At 39.2% G+C, this 18969-nt stretch overlaps 2 protein-coding genes across 8 annotated transcripts in view; one reads left to right on the top strand and one right to left on the bottom strand.

Annotated features, from left to right (window-relative positions):
* Nucleotides 1–8947, bottom strand: part of MIGA1 (mitoguardin 1) — a 34586-nt gene extending 25639 nt beyond the window's left edge. The window contains exons 1-7 of one of the 2 annotated variants that reach the window (XM_066325106.1): nucleotides 8811–8947; nucleotides 7903–8072; nucleotides 6018–6195; nucleotides 4936–5072; nucleotides 4567–4693; nucleotides 4016–4152; nucleotides 3142–3265 (exon numbers count right to left, since the gene is read on the bottom strand). In XM_066325106.1, the coding sequence (XP_066181203.1) occupies nucleotides 3142–3265; nucleotides 4016–4152; nucleotides 4567–4693; nucleotides 4936–5072; nucleotides 6018–6195; nucleotides 7903–8025 (826 nt within the window). In that variant the 5' untranslated portion in view covers nucleotides 8026–8072; nucleotides 8811–8947. Of the gene's footprint in view, nucleotides 1–3141; nucleotides 3266–4015; nucleotides 4153–4566; nucleotides 4694–4935; nucleotides 5073–6017; nucleotides 6196–7902; nucleotides 8073–8529; nucleotides 8726–8810 lie in introns of those variants that run through there. The other variant, XM_066325107.1, reaches the window with a different exon arrangement.
* A 333-nt stretch (nucleotides 8948–9280) lies between these two features.
* USP33 (ubiquitin specific peptidase 33) overlaps nucleotides 9281–18969 on the top strand; it is a 37898-nt gene continuing 28209 nt past the window's right edge. For all 6 annotated transcript variants that reach the window (XM_066325090.1, XM_066325087.1, XM_066325086.1 and 3 more), the window contains exons 1-4: nucleotides 9281–9369; nucleotides 14484–14622; nucleotides 15658–15711; nucleotides 17800–17862. In XM_066325090.1, coding sequence (XP_066181187.1) covers nucleotides 14542–14622; nucleotides 15658–15711; nucleotides 17800–17862 — 198 coding nt within the window. In that variant the 5' untranslated portion in view covers nucleotides 9281–9369; nucleotides 14484–14541. The remainder of the gene's footprint in view (nucleotides 9370–14483; nucleotides 14623–15657; nucleotides 15712–17799; nucleotides 17863–18969) is intronic.

Genomic DNA, 18969 nt, shown 5'->3' with positions numbered 1-18969 from the left:
AAACAGAGCTAAACATTTTCTGATTATTGTTGTGGGTAAACAGTTGAACCCCTGAAGCATGAGAGCTGGTTATAAGCATTTTTAATGAGCTGCAAGTGTCATCACAGAATGGTTTGGGTTGGAAGGGACATTAAAGACCATCTAGTTCCAACCCCTGCAACCATTAGATCAAGTGGCTCAAAGCCCTGTCCAACCTGACATTGAGCACTTCCATGGATGGGGCAACTAAAAATATGTTAAGGACAAAAGCTTTTTCTTATTCACTCCAAGGCCCACAGAAGACAAAAAAATAGTATTAAGGGAAATACTTAAATGCCAGAAAGACCACACTGACCATTTAACCCCAGGTTTGGATCCTCCTCTCGAGGAATGAAAACATCCCTCAAAACAGCACTAAAAAAATAATTTTGCCTCTGAAGTATGTTGAAGGTAGCTTACTTCAGAACTTCACTTCTTTCATTTGAACAACTAGAAATTCGATCTAGTTATGACTCTGACAACAAGTCTACAAGCACCCAGCACCACATACCTTTTCCATGTGTAAGCAGCTATTCAGAATAAGTCAGTCACCTCTCAGTATTTTCTTCAATAAGCAGCTGACATGCCCAGTGTGAACCACAGATTAGCTTGTTTTTTCACAACATGGAAAATTTCTATGGTTCGTTTTGAGCTGCCTAGAATCTCTAATCTTCTGAAATATGACCAACAGAACCAAACAAAGTATTCTAAAACCACACCATCCCAAGACTGCATCTCTGCCTCTATGCTGGTGCTGTCCTTTGCACACAGACAAAGGTTAGAAACGTTTTTTTCCCTGCAGCCATGTTCCAAGAGCTTACACTGATTACAATGTGTAACTTTCCTACAGTGTTTCTTCATGATTTTTCTTTTAAAATCTCTCACTTATATGTACAATCCATACCTGCCAGGATTGAATGTAGTTTGTTGGATTGAAACAATTTAAAGAAATTATTCACATCTTTATTACTAACCTTTGCTTTTTATCATTTCAGTGTTTTAAATGCCCTAAATTAGAAAGTTTTTATCAATTTCCAGCACTACAAATGATTTGATAATCAACTATCTAGTTGATAAAACTACAGCACTTGACCAAATATCTTCCCAAAAGGTAAATTTTTCCCTTAAGAGTAGATGAAAATACAAATAAATATTCATGTCAGTGAGCTAATTACCACCTAATTTATGCTATACCAATTCTCCAAACTGCAGATCTCTCAAAAACCTATAGTCCAAGAAAACCTACCTACTATGAAACTGTATCAACTGGCACTAATTAAATATGTTATTATTTAGTCTGTGGTAACAGACCAGCAAATTAGCAACTCTGTTTCACAGGCATGAGGTGCTGGAGATTGTTCCAAATGATTGTGAAATTGCAAATTTATCTCAAAATCTTAACAAACAAAACAAACAACTTCCATTCCCATTTTCCAAGATTTTAGTGAATAGTAAATGGTAGGTTAGGATGCTTTTTTATGTAATTTCTTTAAGAAGTTTTATGTATAAATCATCCAGGAAAACCTCTCAGCTGCCTCTTCTGCCACAAATAACATTCATTCCTACATAGCACAGGACCCTTCATTTCTGTTTCTGTTCAGAACTGTAGTTTGTATTTTGCATTAGGGTATTATTCTTATTCTTAGTAGTGCAAAGAAGACTGTACTATCTTTATTTCTTTTGACCACTGGGATTTCATAATTTTCTTGGACTTCCTTATTCTTGTGACTCCTGAACCCTTCCATTCCTGTTGTTAATATATCAAATATTGAACAAAAATCTTCCAAGTGTCACAAGTGCTTCAAAGAAGATGATGTGCTTCTGAGTTTTTTATTAAAATTTTCTGAAAAAGTTATGCATGCTTTAATATCCTTGCTGTTGAAGTCAAAAATTCAAGGAAGATAATGATGAAAAGCCCCAAATCCTGAACACAGAAAACAGTACTTACTAAACCAGTTCATTACTTCTTTCCTCACTCACCTGGGCCAGTACAAAAAAAATTAAATAATAAAGTAATAAAGTAACTCAAGAGATCACAAATTATTTCTATAAAGAACATTTGAAAGGAATCAAATTCTCAGAACACTCTTGGTAGACAAGAATTCAGTCATTGCATCTGAAAACTGCAATATTAATTGTAAATACTCCCAGGGTAACCCAGCAAAACAATAACTAAACACATCAAGCATTCACATGAAGTCCTTTGAGTACCATTTCATTAATTTGGCCAGAAGACAGAAATCACGAACAAACTTCTCATTATAATGGATATACAATGCAACTTGACTGATGGTTTCAGACACCAAAACGAAACGTTCCAATGCTTTTTTGCTTTAAGGGTGACATTTACATGTGTGTGCAGCTGAGTCAGAAAGGCAGCTCTGAGCCCAGTCTCATTCCCCCATTGTCAAGGCCGTGCTCGGTGGATGCAGGACGAGGAGGGCCAGGAGAGGACAGCACAGCACTGCCACCTCGTGCCAGGCACACGGAGCCCGGCACACGGCTCCTGACGGACCGAGCCCACAACGGGCTCTGCCTTTCAACTCCACTGCCATTTCAGAACAGATGCTTCATCTTAAACTAAGAAAGGGTACTACAGCATCCATCTTTAAGATCCAATTCTTTCCATAAAAATAATCAGACTATCTGTACTTAATCAGCATGTCAGGAAGAAACTACTCATTATATTTGCCATTGTAACAGCTTAGTCACTCAAAACTGAGATAAATTGCACTCACCAGAGATAAGACCTTTGCTAATGGCTATCTGCTTCAGATTAAGCCTTTCTAGTTTAATTTTCCTTTTTGGTAAAAAGATTATGACAAAGCATACGAAGCTTCATAGTTCAGAAGATACATAAAACCTCTGAACACCCATGCTATAAAAAGGGTCATATAATCTTGCTGTGTAAATGTTTAAATACTGACAAGTTACAAAGAAAACGATTTTCTTTGAATTCATTGCTATCTAAAATACAACCACTTCATCAAACACAATAATGTAAAGAATGGGATTTTTTGTTGTTGATTTACTGATAAATATAATTTTGCTCAGTGGATATTTCAGTCCTCCCTCCAAGAGCCATCATTACAAGCAAAAAGGATGTAAATTCTCAGTACTCACCAATATCATTAGCTAGAGCAGCAGGATCAGAGACCCCAAGGGTGGCTTCAAACTCTTCCTGAAGACGATAAGCTCTTTGAAGAAGAGATTCAAGCTTATGAATGAATTCAGCACTAATGATATCCTACAAGAAGACAGAATTAGAAGATTTTCTATTTGCTTTCAGCCTGTATGATTCCTTTGTAAAATCCAAGGATATTAAGCCTTCATGGAGCAAACTGTGCCACATTAATTTCCTACAAACCACACAGGGACACTATGAGATGAAATCTTCAACATCCACAATATATATACTTTACAGAACACACACATATTTTATAGTAATGAAAAAAATCTAAATTTAAAAATATTTTAAATTATCTGTGATGTTTGCTGTGCTAGAAATAGAGAAAGTAACACTATCTGTCTATTTCAAAATATGTTTAGCATTTAGTTTATAAGAAAGGAGGAAAACAAATAAAGTTTAAGCACATTGTGAATATGCACAATTGGATAATTTTTGCCTGAGACATTTGTCTTTGGCAAGCAGATACCCTCTCACGTAATCATAAAAGAAAGAGAGGACCCAAGGGATGATGTGCAGGAAAGTTGTCTGCTTGATAGCTCAATAATACTGTCCAGAAACAAACACTGATGCATCAGCAATTGCCAAAAGATAAATAATGTAAGTTCCCTTCCCAAGCCCTCCTGTAAATAACCAACCAAAAAAGTCAGAAGGAATGAACTCAGATCTCTTATCTCCTTTAAATACAATACCACTAAATTGGAAATTGAATCAATTGTCGAGTTCGGTAATTGAATTTTAAAAGATTTAGGTAATAACACAGAACAAATCAAGGCCAGCATCAGTAGATTACAGACTAGATGTACTCACTTCTACGCTTTCTTCTGCAATTGCATCTCCTGCTCCCAGCTTAATGGAACCACAGATTGCTTCATCTTCAACCTGCCTGTTACGAAAAGTTAGAGCCTGCTCCCAGCGCCTCAGTGCCTCTTCAAACAACTCCATGCCTAGGGCAGAGCAGGAACAGCTTCAGCTACACCCACATTTAGAGACATGGGAAAATATAGCTAAAATAAGCATAATTATCACAGAGATGTAAGTTGAAACATCACTTCCCAGCCTACACCAGCATATTCCCAGTACATATTTACCTTCTTTTTGTGAATAGAAACGTGATAATTTTCCCCATGTGTCAGGGTTTGATTTTAAGGACTACTACTGCAAATAGTGGAAGAAAAAGTGATCAGGAAAACTAACTTTAGATCAAGTATGATTTAATTATTTTATGGAAATGTTCTCAGACACTTGCCAACAAGACAGTGAGAAAGAACACAATAATATTTTGTGTCACTTCACCATAAACCCAAGAAATTATTTACATTCACTGTAAGCAGATGCTGAATATTCTTATGATGACTTACCCATCAAATATAAATTTTCAGGTGTAGTCACTGGAATATTGACAAGCTTAATGTCATCTTCATCTGCTTTATCCCAGGAATTAGAATTGGCACAAGCACAACTGTGACAAGAGGCAGCACTCTGAACCTTAAAAAACAAAGTGTTGTTATAGAGAGTATCCTTAGAACCACATTCCTGCCAGAGTACAACACATCTAAACCATCTGCCTAGAAATTGCTTTTACTCTGTGGGAAGGACAGTGGTTTCTCAGCATCTCTAGCTGCCTGTGCACTTTGTCCAGGAAACTTCCTTCAGCTCAGTGAAGCCTTTAGATGCATATTCAACACAAGTTAACAGACATTCAAGAGCCTTAAAATATTATTACTTACCGAGGTCAGGCTTTGAACTGACCCAGAGTATTTACTGAAAAGTCCTCCATTTGCATAGATACAGGACTGAGATCCTTTTTCCTTGGCAGAACTCAGAGAAAGAGTCAGGTTTTGTCGACTACTGGAACAACTAGAACCTAAGACATATGAATATTTTAAAGCTCTTGCAAACTCAAAATATTGCTTCTTTTGCAAATCTATCAAGAATTGCATTTACTCTTTTCAATAAAACCCAAATTAGAAGCAAACAAAAATTATTTTATTTACAGTTCTACTTCAGAAACTACACATTAGAATACACGATCTGTAACCATAACTATGCATTTTAGCTTAATTATTTGCCTATTCTATAAAAAATCAGATCTGAATTTCTCCTTGTTAATACACTATTGATAAAGAGTTTTAACGATGGTTCACAACTAAAACTTCACCTTTGACAAGAAGGCAAACTTCTTTATAAGATACTGTAATTTTGTTTCTAATTTGACAAAAGCAAAATACAAAGTCTAATAATTCAAAGTCACTCAGGTGTTCCATCCTATGGAGATGATTAGAGGGATGAAGCACCTCTCCTATGAGGAAAGGCTAAAAGCTGAGGTTGTTCAGCCTGGAGAAGGCTCCAGGGAGGTTTTACTGCAGCCTTTCAGTACTTGAAGGGGGCCTATAATAAAGATGGGAACAGACTTTTCAGCAGGGTCGGAATAGCAATAGGCTAAGGGGTTATGGTTTTAAAACTAAAAGAGGGCTGATTCACATTAGATAACAAGGAAGGAAGTGTTTACAATGAGGGTGCTAAAACACTGGAATGCACTGCCCGGAGACAGCATGGCTGCCCCATCCCCAGAAACATTCAAGGCCAGGTTGGATGGGGCCATGATTAACCTGGTCTAGTGGAGACATCCCTACTCAATGCAGGGGTTGGACTGGATGAACTTTAAAGTTCTCTTCCAACCCAAACTATTCCATGATCAAAGGAAAATAGTTTGGATAACTACTGCAGTTATGTATACCCATCCTCTCACACAACTTTTCCTCTCCAAGAAAACAACAAAAAAACCCAACTTGGGGGTTCCATGACTTACCTTTTTCTGAAGCAGCTGCTTTGGTACACTCTAATACAAGATGAGCTGGTTCCCATGGTGGCACTTTCTTGTTTTTCTTTCCACGTCTTCTTTTAAAGTGATGGGCCAGAAAAATCACAGATATTGCACTCACTGCTGTTACTGTGAAAAGTTTCTTTAACCCCGGGGAAAGCTTTATCTGAAAACAAAAATGTGTGATTTAATTGCAAATATATATACTGAGAGACAGACTGCAGCACCAAGAACTGTAAGGTATATTGCAAATCCACAGACTATGGAGATCTAAGCAAATGACTTTCAAACAAAGGTTCCAGTGTCTTTAATTTCTTCTTAATGCCAGGATAATACAGGGTTTAAATTAAATTTCTAACAGCAAAAAAATTCTGAGAAGGAACTTGCTTTCTGCAAGTACACTACTTCCTGCACTGTGAAAGAGTGGAAGATCTTAATGCACACATTCATGTGGTGTTCCAATTTGAGTAGAATATGTATTTAAATACATTTCTCTAAATTAACAGTTTTGAAAAAAAAAATTACATTTTACTTTGGATCCAGATCAGTCATATGTCTATAGGGGTTGAAATTAGTAAATAAGAACCACACACACAAACAACTTGGATCAAAAGTCATTAACAAAACTTGTAACATACAAAGTAACAAGATACACAAAGAAAAAAGTGCCAATTAACTGGAAAGGACAGTTCACAGTCACAAAATCTTTTGGAAACTTATGCTGCTTGAGGAACAGACTGCTGGGAGAAAGCAGATCCACAGCTCTTGGGCCTCACATGGTGTTTGTGTAACGTGATTCCTCATACCAGGGAGAGCACAGAGCACCACTGCACTCTGGCACTCCTGGTTGCTGTGCACTTGTAAATACTATCACTGCAATCTGAAGAAACACTGAAAGCTTCTCTCTGCACTGAGTTTACAGTCAACAAGTCAAGCACCTTGGACCTACCTGCCCTTCCTAGTACCATGCCTTGACTGAGGTCTACAACTACCACTGCACTCCACGAGGAAAACGAAACAGCACCAACACAAAACTGACAAAAGACTACTGTATTTCACAGAAAAGAGTTAACAATCAAACACCTGAGATTAAAACCTCTAAGATCACAAAATTAAACATTAAAATGAATGCTTCAAAGAACCACAAATGGATTTCTTTACATTTGCATGTGCCTACAAACATGATCATAAATTGATCAACAGTGAAATGAAAACCTCTTAAAAGAGGAAAGTTAATAGTTGCACATAAGGGAGTTGCATGTGGTATTTAAAAAGGACATAAGTCTGCTGCACCATGAAAAAGAAAACAGTGATCTTGCAGCAAGAGTTTTGAAGTATTTAATATATAGAAAAATGTGGAAATGAGTATATGTAGCTAAGACTGAGAATATCTCATCCTGGTTTTAGATGCAGTAAAAGGAAAGTACTTACAGGGAACAGTAAAATATTACATAGCTTTTGCCTGTAAGTGTCTAGTTCAATAAAAATAAAATACAGTCATATTAAAGACCTTGTTTTAAAAGCAAAACTCAAAACTATTATTCAAAATTTAATGACAGTTATGTTTAGCTTGTAAAAATCTACAAGAAAAAAAGAAAATTTGAGAATTTTGGTATTTTGAGAATCACTGCATTGTTACAAAACAGAGATACACAGACACTGCAGGTGAAGAAGGTGTAGGATGATGTGCTAAGCGTTTATCAGCAGGAAAAGACAAAAAGACACACTTATTTTAGTTCAGAGTCATAAACAAACTAAACCCCAAGGTATTCTGTACAAATTTAATTCACACTCATAAAAGCAGGTACAACACTGCAACAAACTTCTAAAAAGTATAACAAAAGTAACAATATTTAGATAATGTATTTATTACCTGGTTAAGAGAATAATACCAAGAAAGGGGAAGATGAAACACCCGTAAAGCTACTGTCTTCAGAGAAAAACGTGTCTCAGTAACAGCTTCTTCTGACATGGCTCCTTCTCTCCCATACCTCATTAAGTGAAACTGTCTTGAAAGCAATCACAGATGGTCTCTGGAATACCCTGTCAAATGAAGGATACATACTAAGCTATGCAACAAAAGCCCAGGACAATTTTCTTCTAGAAGCTCGAATCTCTTCTATCACAGGTATACGACTTGTTTGATTGATGTTTTTGAGTAGAGGCAAGACTTAATGTGGAGACAGCAAATTTGCTGGTTCAGCTTAGGCCCTATTTGTCGAAGTGCTGTGTGCAGACGTGCAGATGTACAACCAGGACCAGGGAGGGCTCGGTCTGCTTTCATCAGCCGCTCCCTTACTACAGCCTCTAAATCACGCCCGGCAACAACCCTGCCTCTGAAACCACGACTGCTGGGAGAACATATTTGCCAGCTGAAAGAGTTAAAATATTTGAGAGCAGCCAGAAAAAGTTTATCTCATTCAGCGCTTGGTTCATTTTGCAGACACACCACGAGAAACAACCACTATAGCCTGACGTAATCTCTCCCATACAGGCGCACCTCTCACTCGCTCCCTGACGCTGAACGCAAGGCGAAGCCTCCGAATCGCGACTCCGAGGGCGCAACCGCGGCACGGCGTGAGGCGATGGAGGCCGTGGGGCAGAAACCACCTCGGCCCGGCCCGGCCGAGCCCTCCCCAGCGCGGGCAGCCCCGGCATCGCGGGCGGGCAGCGGACAGAACCCCGAGCCCCGCAGCCCCCTCCCCGCAGCCGCCCGGCTCAAAGCGGGCGCGTCTCTCCCCGGGCCCGGGCCGGGTCGCTACAGCTGCCGCACTCAGTTACCTGCCCGCCGAGCACCGGGGTCGCGGGCAGCTCCCTCCGCTCCCACCCCGGCGCCGCCCGCAGACCGGCGGGATCCGCTTCCGGCACAGGGAGAAGCGGCGCTGTCGGTCGGGAGGAGCCGCTACCACGTGAGGGAGATCCGCGGCGTCAGGACTCCACGCCCGCCATCTTTGCTCCGGGCAGCTCCCGCCGCGGGCGGCCGGGCGGGGGCGGGGCGCGCGCCTGGCGCCGCCATCTTTGTGCGGGGCAGCGCTCAGAGGAGCGGCCGAGGCGCCCGGCGCCGCCATCTTTGTGCGGGGCAGCGCTCACAGGAGCGGCCGAGGCGCCCGGCGCCGCCATCTTTGTGCGGGGCGCGTCCCGCGGCGGCGTCGCGGTAGCCGCGCCCGTCCGCGCGTGTGCGGGGCGGCACCGGCCGAGCCGCGGCCCGGGCGCGCCCAGCTCCGCCACGGCAGCCCCGCCGCAGCACCGCTGTCTCCGCAGGCAAGGGCGAGATGCGGGGCTGATCGCGGCCCGGCTGAGCTCCGGGATCCGTGCGGGGCGCACCCTCCCGGCTGCCCCGGTAAGAGAGGAAGGGCCCGCCTGGGCAGCTGCGGAGGGCTCGGTCTGGCGGGGGGTGGGAGCGCGGCGGGCCGTGTGTCTGGCTGGTCTCGCAGCCCAAGGCGTGTCGGTGCGGCGATGGTGGCCGTCCCGGGAGCCGTCCCGGGGGCCGCAGGGCTGGGCGGGGGCCGGAGGTCGGCGCTGCCCGGTGCGGGGCCCTGAGGGGCGGACCGCCCTCCCGGCGGCTGGAAGCGGCCCAGAGCTTCGCGGGTCCGCTGGAGTTGCGGCTGTGCGGCTGCGGTGCCGTGGATACCGCGCACTCCCGAAAGCCGGCAATTTCCCCATAGATGGAATGGCCATGTTCGCTCCCCGAGTTGTCCGTGCGCCTTGATCATTGGGTTTGAGGGGTGGAACAGCCTGGGGGGAAAGTCCGGGGTATCACCCAGTGGAAAATCGCTGTAGGCTTCTCCTGCGCTTAGGCAAAGCCCGAGTTAGGAAAATCCTCTTATAAATATAGAGGTTAGCTAATGGGTTTCATAGTTAGGATTTAGCGTGGTGGAAGAAAAATACGAAAGAGTGGCCTGTATGCCCTGAAAGCCAATATAAAATGAAAACTGCCTAACCCTGTAAGAGGATATACGCTCAACTCTAGAATTTTTTTAAATGTCTTTTCTCTGTGGGAACAGTACGTAAGGGCAGGAAAAAAAATGTAATGGAAGTGACTTATCAGTTTGTGTGTCGCTTGAGTGGGTAGCTCCTGGTGCCTGAGGAGAAAGACCAGGCGCCTTCGACCGGGTTACTGAGCGTATTTATGACTTTTAGTGGGAAATTACCAGGGTTTATGCTAAGTAGATAGATTAATCTCTCTACTAGAGCTGGGATTGTTGGTGTTATTTTTTCAAGAAATGGGATGCACTTGTTTATTGTTGATAGATTTAAAAAAGATAAAAATACGGTGCGATGGGAGATAAAATTCAAAATTACCGACTGCTTGACACAATATAAAGGAACCTAGGTCAAGAAATAGGAAAGATGCACCTTAATTTCACACACTAAGAGGACTAATTTTAAGCTTGGTAGAAAAATCATTCATGTACAAAAAAAGTAATTGAAGGAGTTTCTGTAAAGTTTGTTAAAAAATGACACAATTATTAGAAAAGTGATTTAAAATATGTATCTTATCAATCTGAATATGCCTAAGGCTATCACTTCAGTGGGCTTTTATAGCTTCGAGTGAATGCTGGTGGGTTTTTTTCTGGAGCGTGAAGAATACTAATATGGTAAGTAATTACTGAACTTCCCGACCTCCTTAGTTTTGTAAGTAATTAAGTGATCAGGTACAAAGTTGCACTCTTTGTCACACTTGCTTTGTTGCTGTAAAATATAAATAAATGTTAAATGAAATTGTTCCAGTGCATCACTGATAAAATAACTGAATGCAGCTGAGAAGCCTGAACTTACAGATTACTGGTTTGAGATGCTGTTATTCAGAGCTGTACTGACAAAATAATAAAAGCCTGTAATGAAGACATAATTGATGTCTTCAGAATAATCCTTTTATTCTTAAAATCTTCCAGCAGCATTCCCATACTGTACTCTATAAAATGATCTGTTAAAATGGCTCCATATTTAGAATATCAGTGGAATACATAATACATATAATTGTTTATTTCAATATCTGTTGAAATGTTCACTACTGTAACTAGGCAGATGAAATCATTAATCCAAAGAGTTCTGACAGAATTTAAAATCTGTTTTGTTTCTTTAGGAAATATTGGGCTCCTTACATGACCCAAAGATCATTTTTGAGATCAGTTGAATTCTCTTAGTGTTTGATGGGAGTTTTCTGTGAGTGTGATAGGTTTTCCATGGTAGGCACCACACAAATCTGTGATGCTGTGGAATTCTACTGAATAATAAATAGGTTGCTGGTCATGATGCTTTGGATTATGGTCCACATTTCTCTGATGGCTTTATTTTTTTTTTTCCTTAGTGAATGAAAAGACTAGTTAGGGACACAAAAAAACCCTCCAAGACTGGATGGACTTCAAGAGAATTTTTTCTTTGAAGTATGACTGTGCATGCTCAAAGCAAAATTGTGTTGATAAATCCTACTTTGGAGCATTAATTGGTTCATTAATGGGATGGGGTAGTATGAAGCATTGAGATAGGTGAACTGAAACCTCTAAGAGGAAACAATGGAGAGAGCTGGCAATAGACTCAAGAGAAATTCTCTTCCAGATCTGTGGGAAGCATGTGATGAGAACCTTAATGCCTGAGTGAGATCGTGAGCAGTTGGTGTGGAAACAGGCTGAGAGAGTTGGGGCTGTTTAGCCAGAAGAAAAGAAGAGAGACCTTACACAACCTCCAGTGCCTAAAGAGAATTGGAGCAGGACTTTTCACAAGGGCCTGTAGTGATAGAATAAGGGGAATGACTGAATTCAGAGGGCAGGTTTAGGTTAGATATAAGGAAGAAATTCTTTACTGTGAGGGTGGTGAGACACTGGAACAGGTTGTTCAGAGAAGCTGCGGATGTCCCATCCCTGGAAGTGTCTGAAGCCAGCCTGGAAAGGGCCCTGAGCAATCTGATCTAGTGAGTGGCATCCCTGCCCTTGGTAGAGGCTTTGGAACCAGATGATCTCTGAGGTTTCTTCCAACCCAAATGATTCTATGATTGTGTGATCTCACTGGGATCATGAAATGGAGATACACTCCAGCTTTGGAACAGGAGTATAAAATGGAATGTAAAAGAAACTACAAAAGTAGGCTTGTTGGATTATTTTGGGTATTTTTTCAAGTAGTGAAAATGCAGAAAAACAATTCTTGGAAGAGGCCAATGCAGTGCAGAAGCTGGTATAAAAGCAGATGTGATAATGAGCTGCAGGGGAGGAAAAGCAATCTCTTCATATAGAGTAGGAAGTGGTGAAATGGAGGAAGGTCAAGTGAGCGAGGGAGGGGCTGCTCTGGGCTTGCTGGGACTTAGGTGAAGGATGAGTCATGGTTTGGAAATAATTTTACAGTTTTAGGCTTCAACATAAAATTTTACGAAATGTGTTTCTGCAGCTATGTATATTAAGCTACCAAGGTTATGGCAGTAGAGTGAGTTATCACAGTGCTTGGATTTGTGCAGTTCTTTGTATGAAAAGTTAAATACATTAAATACAAATCTGGCAGCATGAGGTAAAGTCTCCATTCATTGCCTTGTATTACTTGGAATACTGCATTCAGAAAGCTTCTGCCATAAAAAAAATTAAACCTTAAGCTTTACTAATCCATTATATCAGTCTTTCTAAAGCATTTGTATTAAATCATCTCACTGTATTTAATGTTCTCAGGACTTTATTTGAAACTCACTTGTCCTTTTTTAACATTTGCAAACTGTAGAAGATGTAACATGCATTCATGTTGCCATTTCTGTTCTGAAGGGGAATGTTACAATTCAGAGAGGAATTGCTAATATGATGGAAGTTGAGGAGTTTTGGCTTGAAAATCTGTTGCCTTATTTGAAGTGTCTTTCAGTAACAGTGCATATAGATTACAGTCAGTCACTGAACTGAGGAAATACTTCTCCAGCTGGAGCTTATGTTTTAGAATAATGCATTTTAAATGTTGTGCCACTGGAAGAGAATTCAGATCTCATCTAGAAAAAAATCCTAAACTATTAATTTACTGTAACATTTTCAGTCTTGTGAGATATTCAGTCTGAAATATTTTATTGAACAACTGTTAACATGACATTAAAAAAGATTCACTCATATCTGAGACTCTATATACAATTATATATTTAAGTAATTGTTTATATATAAAGAAAATTTAAGTGTATATATACATATGCGCATGTAATACAATATGAGGTATCACCTATTATTCCATTACAAGTAATATTATTTGTATAACAATGTTTATAATAAAAAAACAGACTAATTATACACACTCATATAGAAAAATTATCAAAGGGAGCTGAAATGGCTCTTGATTCAAAGGGATCTTATTCCAAGGCAGTGGAAGGAAAAAGTAAGTCAGACATGATAAGCTGAAAGTTTACCAGGGAGTGTGTCTGAGATAGCCATTAGGCAAGGTTTGTTTTCCCCCACTCTGTCAAAACTGTAGGGTGCTTAATATTGAAATGAGTGCTTGGTCCTGTAAGTGGAAGGAGCAAACCTAAACTTAAAGGCAAAGAGGGAAGAGGTGTTGATAACAGTGCCAAAGGCTGCAAACAGATCAAGGACGGTATATCACTGAGCTGAAGTTTAATTGCAAGTCTTGATAAAGGAGCACTACATTGGACAGATAATAATTGGGGGAAAAAAGTGAATTTTTTCTTGGCCTTTAGAGAAATTGAGTCATCAATAGTAATTGCTTAAGTGACAAAACCAGTTATTGGATAGTCCCTGTCTGAATTAGTCAATTGGAGTATTTATATAGAGAGAACATTACAGAGTGGGTTTTTTTTTTAATTTTTCTCCTGTTGCTTTCTATTCAACTATTGAAATAATAGTGACAAAGTGATTGTACGTAGCATTCTTTATTTCTGATAAGTTTCTGTGTCTGCACTAGAGACCTTGAATGGGCAAAGGGAACAAGATAAAAGTGTTGCAGAGTGTTTAGTGCTATGTGTGAGTCACAAGTTTCAGTCTCCTTTTGATATATAATATGTCTGAATCTAGAGTGTGTCTTTGTAAATAAATAAAACCAAGATAAAGTTTCTTTCTCCTTTGATAAACAAGTCTTGTATTCCTGCAGTTCAGCCTTCACAGCTTCAGCCATGTTTCAAAGATCCTTTTCCAGAACATAGAGGCAAGGCCGTGGTTAGTTTTAGGTAGGCTTCAGAACTAATGTTTATATCATTTGGGTGCCATGGTGGAGTCCAGAAAGTTAAATAATTAACCCAAGTCAGCTCTGCTCCATTCAGAATTCTTTCAGGTTATGACATAGAAGTCATTGGATTTCATTTTAGAATGAAATCAGCAGGTTTAGTTTTGGGCTATTGGAGTCTCTTAATAAAATTATTTATTACTATCTTAGTTTTAGGAGGCACATTGTTTTAAAAGTTATGCATATGTTGCCTATTCGATAGCTAGTATTGCTGTTCATTCTAAGGAAGTGGGTTTTACTCATTCTTTCTTCTGTTCACAGGTGATTCCCTGGTGTTGAACATTCCAGCTACAGGATCTCAGAAAATTCAGCTTCAGCAATGTCGTCACCCAGCAGCAATTGCCCACACTTGGAATCAGTTGGTGAGATAACAAAGGAGGAATTGATACAGAAATCTCATGTGAGTTGTAGCAATTCACTTTCTTCCTATCACTGATAACTGGTCAGGTTTATTTAGGTACATGTTTTAGTGTATTATTAGTTAGAAGGTGCATTTAAGTGTCAAGCATGGGTAAAACCTCCTCTACTGGAATAGTAAGGTTTAAATAAAGTATGAGGAGAACTGTGGACTTGATGAAGCTGAAAAACTATTTTTCAGCATTTAAAGAGCCCTTTTGCCACAAGTGATGTTTTACTGGAATCATTAGTTAGGAGAGTTAGTGGAGCACCCAGCTGAACTTCATTTTCATTACCATTGAAGCATTTAGTTGTTTGGACTATCAGTGTAGTATAGTACAAGTGACTTCAAGTAGAAAGTGTAACAAAGGTATTTATGCTGGAGTTTGCTTGGGTAAAAGTTCTCTGGTTTTGATAGAGAAGCCACAGTTTGAGAAACCTCCCCTCTTGAACTCTTGGTTTCAAGCTAATATCAATAAAGGGAGGAAAAAAAAGATCTTGTAGCTCGTTTAAGTAACTGGGAGGTGATTAAAATTGAAACCTTTTCTGTCCATGGTGCTTAATTTCTATAACAGTTAATTTGTTGCTGAGGAGTACAGCATTTTTGTACTGTTGCATCTTGTTTGTCTAAACCCTTTACAGGTGGTGTCTACAGGAAGGAATATGAATTTATTAGAAGTTTCGTCACTGTCATTTCTTTTTATGTTAAATTTATAAGAAAGACCAGTTATGGGGATTACTATAATTATTTGTTATGGTACATATTTATGCCTTATTTAGAAAAGCAATTTTTGGTTAAGATAAAAACTCAGAGATAAATCTGAGATTTTAGTGGAAAAATACGCTGATCGTGAGATTATGGGAAGCAAAAACTAGGTTGGTTATCAACATATCTCGTTTTTAAAGTTAGCTTTAAAGTCTTAAAGGTATTCATCTGATACTAAGCTTTACAGTATTTTTCCTCATTTTTGTCTTGAAGTTGTGGTTTACTGGTGAAAGTGAGTGAAATAAAGCTTGTTTTTGTGTTGAACTTTAATAGGGCACTTGTCAGGACTGTAAAGTCAGAGGACCCAACCTTTGGGCATGCTTAGAGGTAAGTTGTTCTGTTCTTCCACAGTAGAGTAATTTTCTAGTATAGATAAACTTGGTAGTATTTTTTTTTTTAGAAACATTTTTAATTAAGTTCTTTGAATTATTTTAACTTACCATTCAAAAGCAAAATTTCTTCTGCAATTCTTTATTTTTAAAATTATTTGACTTCTAATGGGTACATACTTTTTGTAATTTAAGAATATTATGCTAAAAATGAGTTTGTTTCTTTTTAAATAAGAAGGAAGGTAGCATATTAGTGTTTTTACTTGAGTTATAACACTTTTTAGCTCTTAAGTTTTGAAGGATTTTTTAGTATTTTCCCTGGGTCTGTAGATCTAAAAAATAATATATTAATCCTGAATTAATTAAATTACTTCATATAAGCCTTTCTTAGCATTTGTAGTCATAACATCTAGCAGTTAATACAGACATTTTACAGTATAATGCATGCTCTAACTTTTATTCTTAAGCAAAACAAAGAAAAACTCCTTATTTTGGAACTTGCGGGAGCTTGTATTAACTTTCCTCTTATTTTGTAAATATTTCATGCAGTCTTAATCCTGGGTCTAGCTCTGTCATAAATATGCTTTTGCCTGACTCTTCTTGCTGTCTACAAAAACCTGGAATTTTCACTATATTTAAAGAAAGTACAAATACGTTGCTTCTGATTAAACTATGATCCCAGCTGGAAAGCATGTAGTTAACTTAGTTTTTAAGATGTCTTGTGAGTGCTTTGCACTTACAACTATTTCCAGAGATTGAAGTTTTGCCCTGTAGGCTTGACTTCATTTCATGGCAATTTTTCTTTAAGTACTGTCAGAAGGATCTCTGGGCTAATGCCCCCCTTTAGGTGTACAGATAAGTGTTTTTTAAAATCCCCTTCAGTTGTGTCCTTTTTGGTGGATGGTGGTTACAGGACATCAGATTATTTTGCTCCTTCTGTCAGTAATAGAGATGAAGAGGGAAAGAAACAGAGTTTAATGTCTTTTGTTAGATGGCCTGAAGTTTTAATTATGTATGAGAAAACCTCTTGGGAGTGGGGAAGAGGTGTTCAGGGATGCATCAACCTGGCAGGTGGGAAAATGCTGTCAAGCTTAAAACATGGTTTTTATTTCTCATACAGAGCTGTTAGAGTGTTCCTGAAAAACTAAATTTTACACCAATATTTCCATAGGAGAGTCTTGTAGTTGCAGTAGGACACTTAATGTCATGCTGTGATGCTTCTCCTCTTGGATGAATTGGCATCTTGTCTTCACCTTTTTCAGTAGAAAAACCTGGTGAGATCCCAGCATGTAAATGATCTCTAACTTACCAAATATCTATGATCATTTAATACAGAAAATTGGCCATGCTTAGCTACTATTTGACTGTGTAAATTAACCTGCTTAGAGAGTTATACAGATAACCTGCTGTACCCTCCTGTGTGATTGGCCTGACTCATGCAAATGAGGAATTAGCAAAAATTGCTTGAAGATCAGCAGCTGCAAGATTCCACACTCAACTCAGCCAAATATATTTTGCAATGAGCATGATTGAAGTTGACAATTATTTTGCATGTTATAACCAGAATGTGGCAAGTTCTTAGCCATATAGTGCTGGAAGCTTATGTAAAGGTGAAGAAGCTAATTAGTTGTGAAGTAACGCTCTGATGAATAGGCACTGCAGATAGGGGCATGCAGGGATTTTTGTGTAAACATGTCTGAGGCTGTTGCCATTCAGTATTTCACCACTCAGGCTCTGGATTAACTTTGCATTTTTCTGTTACAATCTTTACTAAATAAAGAATTTTAAAAAATACGTGTTGTCAGTAATATGAATAAATACATTAAAGTGGCAAAAAATTATATTCTAAACATTGCCATCAGTGTGAGAGGTTGAGTTAAATCTTGCTTAGATGATAGGTGATATTTATTTTATTGCTTACTGTGCATGTCTCTTGGTTTGTGCAAGTTTGAAATTTGAGTGAATTTTAAAGAGACTGGCAGTATATTCCTATTCTGTAAACCTTTTTGAGACCACTTTTTAATTCTGTATACTGTATACTACTTGTCTTTTAATTCTGTATACTTCTGTGTCACTTGCCCAACAGAACAGATGTACGTATGTTGGCTGTGGTGAATCCCATGTTGATCACAGTACCACCCATTCCCAGGTATGTGTATTTGCTGGTAACACAGTTCCTTGAAGCAGTGGAGTTAGAGAACTTTTACCTCAATGAGGTCAATAACCTATGTTAGCTGACAGTGTGGAGGTTTGATTTGCTCTAATTGTTTTTCATGTTATAGAAGCAGGTCTTGCTAATGTAGGAGTATGTGAATTTACATGCAATTCATATAAAGAAGATGGTGCAAATGATAAAAAGAAAATAATTACTGATGATTTTCAAGATGCACAGATGAAAGACTTACTGAGTACCTCAGCTTATGTGTAGTACTTTAATACTTCAGTCTAAATTTCTGGGACTGTGGCTGCCTGATGGGTAAGAGGAGGAAAGTTGCGTTATTAGGCAGCTGAAGAGGTGCAAGATAGGGAGTATAAATTACTAGAGACAGGTGCTTTGTTTTTGCTATATGCTCCTTGTTTCAGATGAAGGAGCTGGAGACTTGAGCTGAGCATATGCTTTCCTGCTGTGTCCTGGTCTTGGATCCAGCTTGGTGGGACCAGTGGAGTGTGTGCCCTCTGTTCCCCAGCATGCCAAGTTCTGCCGGGGCTGGGCAGCTTCTGTGCATTGGTTTGGGTCTTAAACTCACTGTGTGTTCTGGGCACACATGTGTGCAAGGGGAACACTTGCCAAAATAAAGCAAATAAGAGGTGGCAGTTTTATTAGCATGTCATTTCTGAGTTGCTGATCTTGAGACTAATGAAATTCTTGCCATCAGTTTACCAGTAAATGCATCTAAAGTTCCACACTGAACGATTTTTGATCCCTAAAATGACTAAAAAGCCCTGGTTAATATTACAACGAAAGAATAGTTTATACAGAGGTTTTACAAGACGTATGTGTTATGTGTTATGACTACATTTTACCACCACTCCTGATTTTTTTTTTTTTTTATTTCAAGGTAGGACCTTGAGAGGAGTGAGTATTTATACAAATCAATAGTGCATTAATAGAAATCTGTATAAATATTTTCACAGGGTTTTTATCAGGTGTTAAAGCTGAATCACAGTTCTAAAGCCTTTACAGTAGACTCAGAAATGAGGTATTTCTAGAGTAGTTGGGGACCAGGTGGTCCCTGAATTTCTTGCCTACACTTTT

Source organism: Sylvia atricapilla, chromosome 9 (assembly GCF_009819655.1).
Source record: "Sylvia atricapilla isolate bSylAtr1 chromosome 9, bSylAtr1.pri, whole genome shotgun sequence".
NCBI classification, from domain to species: Eukaryota; Metazoa; Chordata; class Aves; order Passeriformes; family Sylviidae; genus Sylvia; species Sylvia atricapilla.
This window is presented reverse-complemented; position numbering and strand designations above follow the sequence as displayed.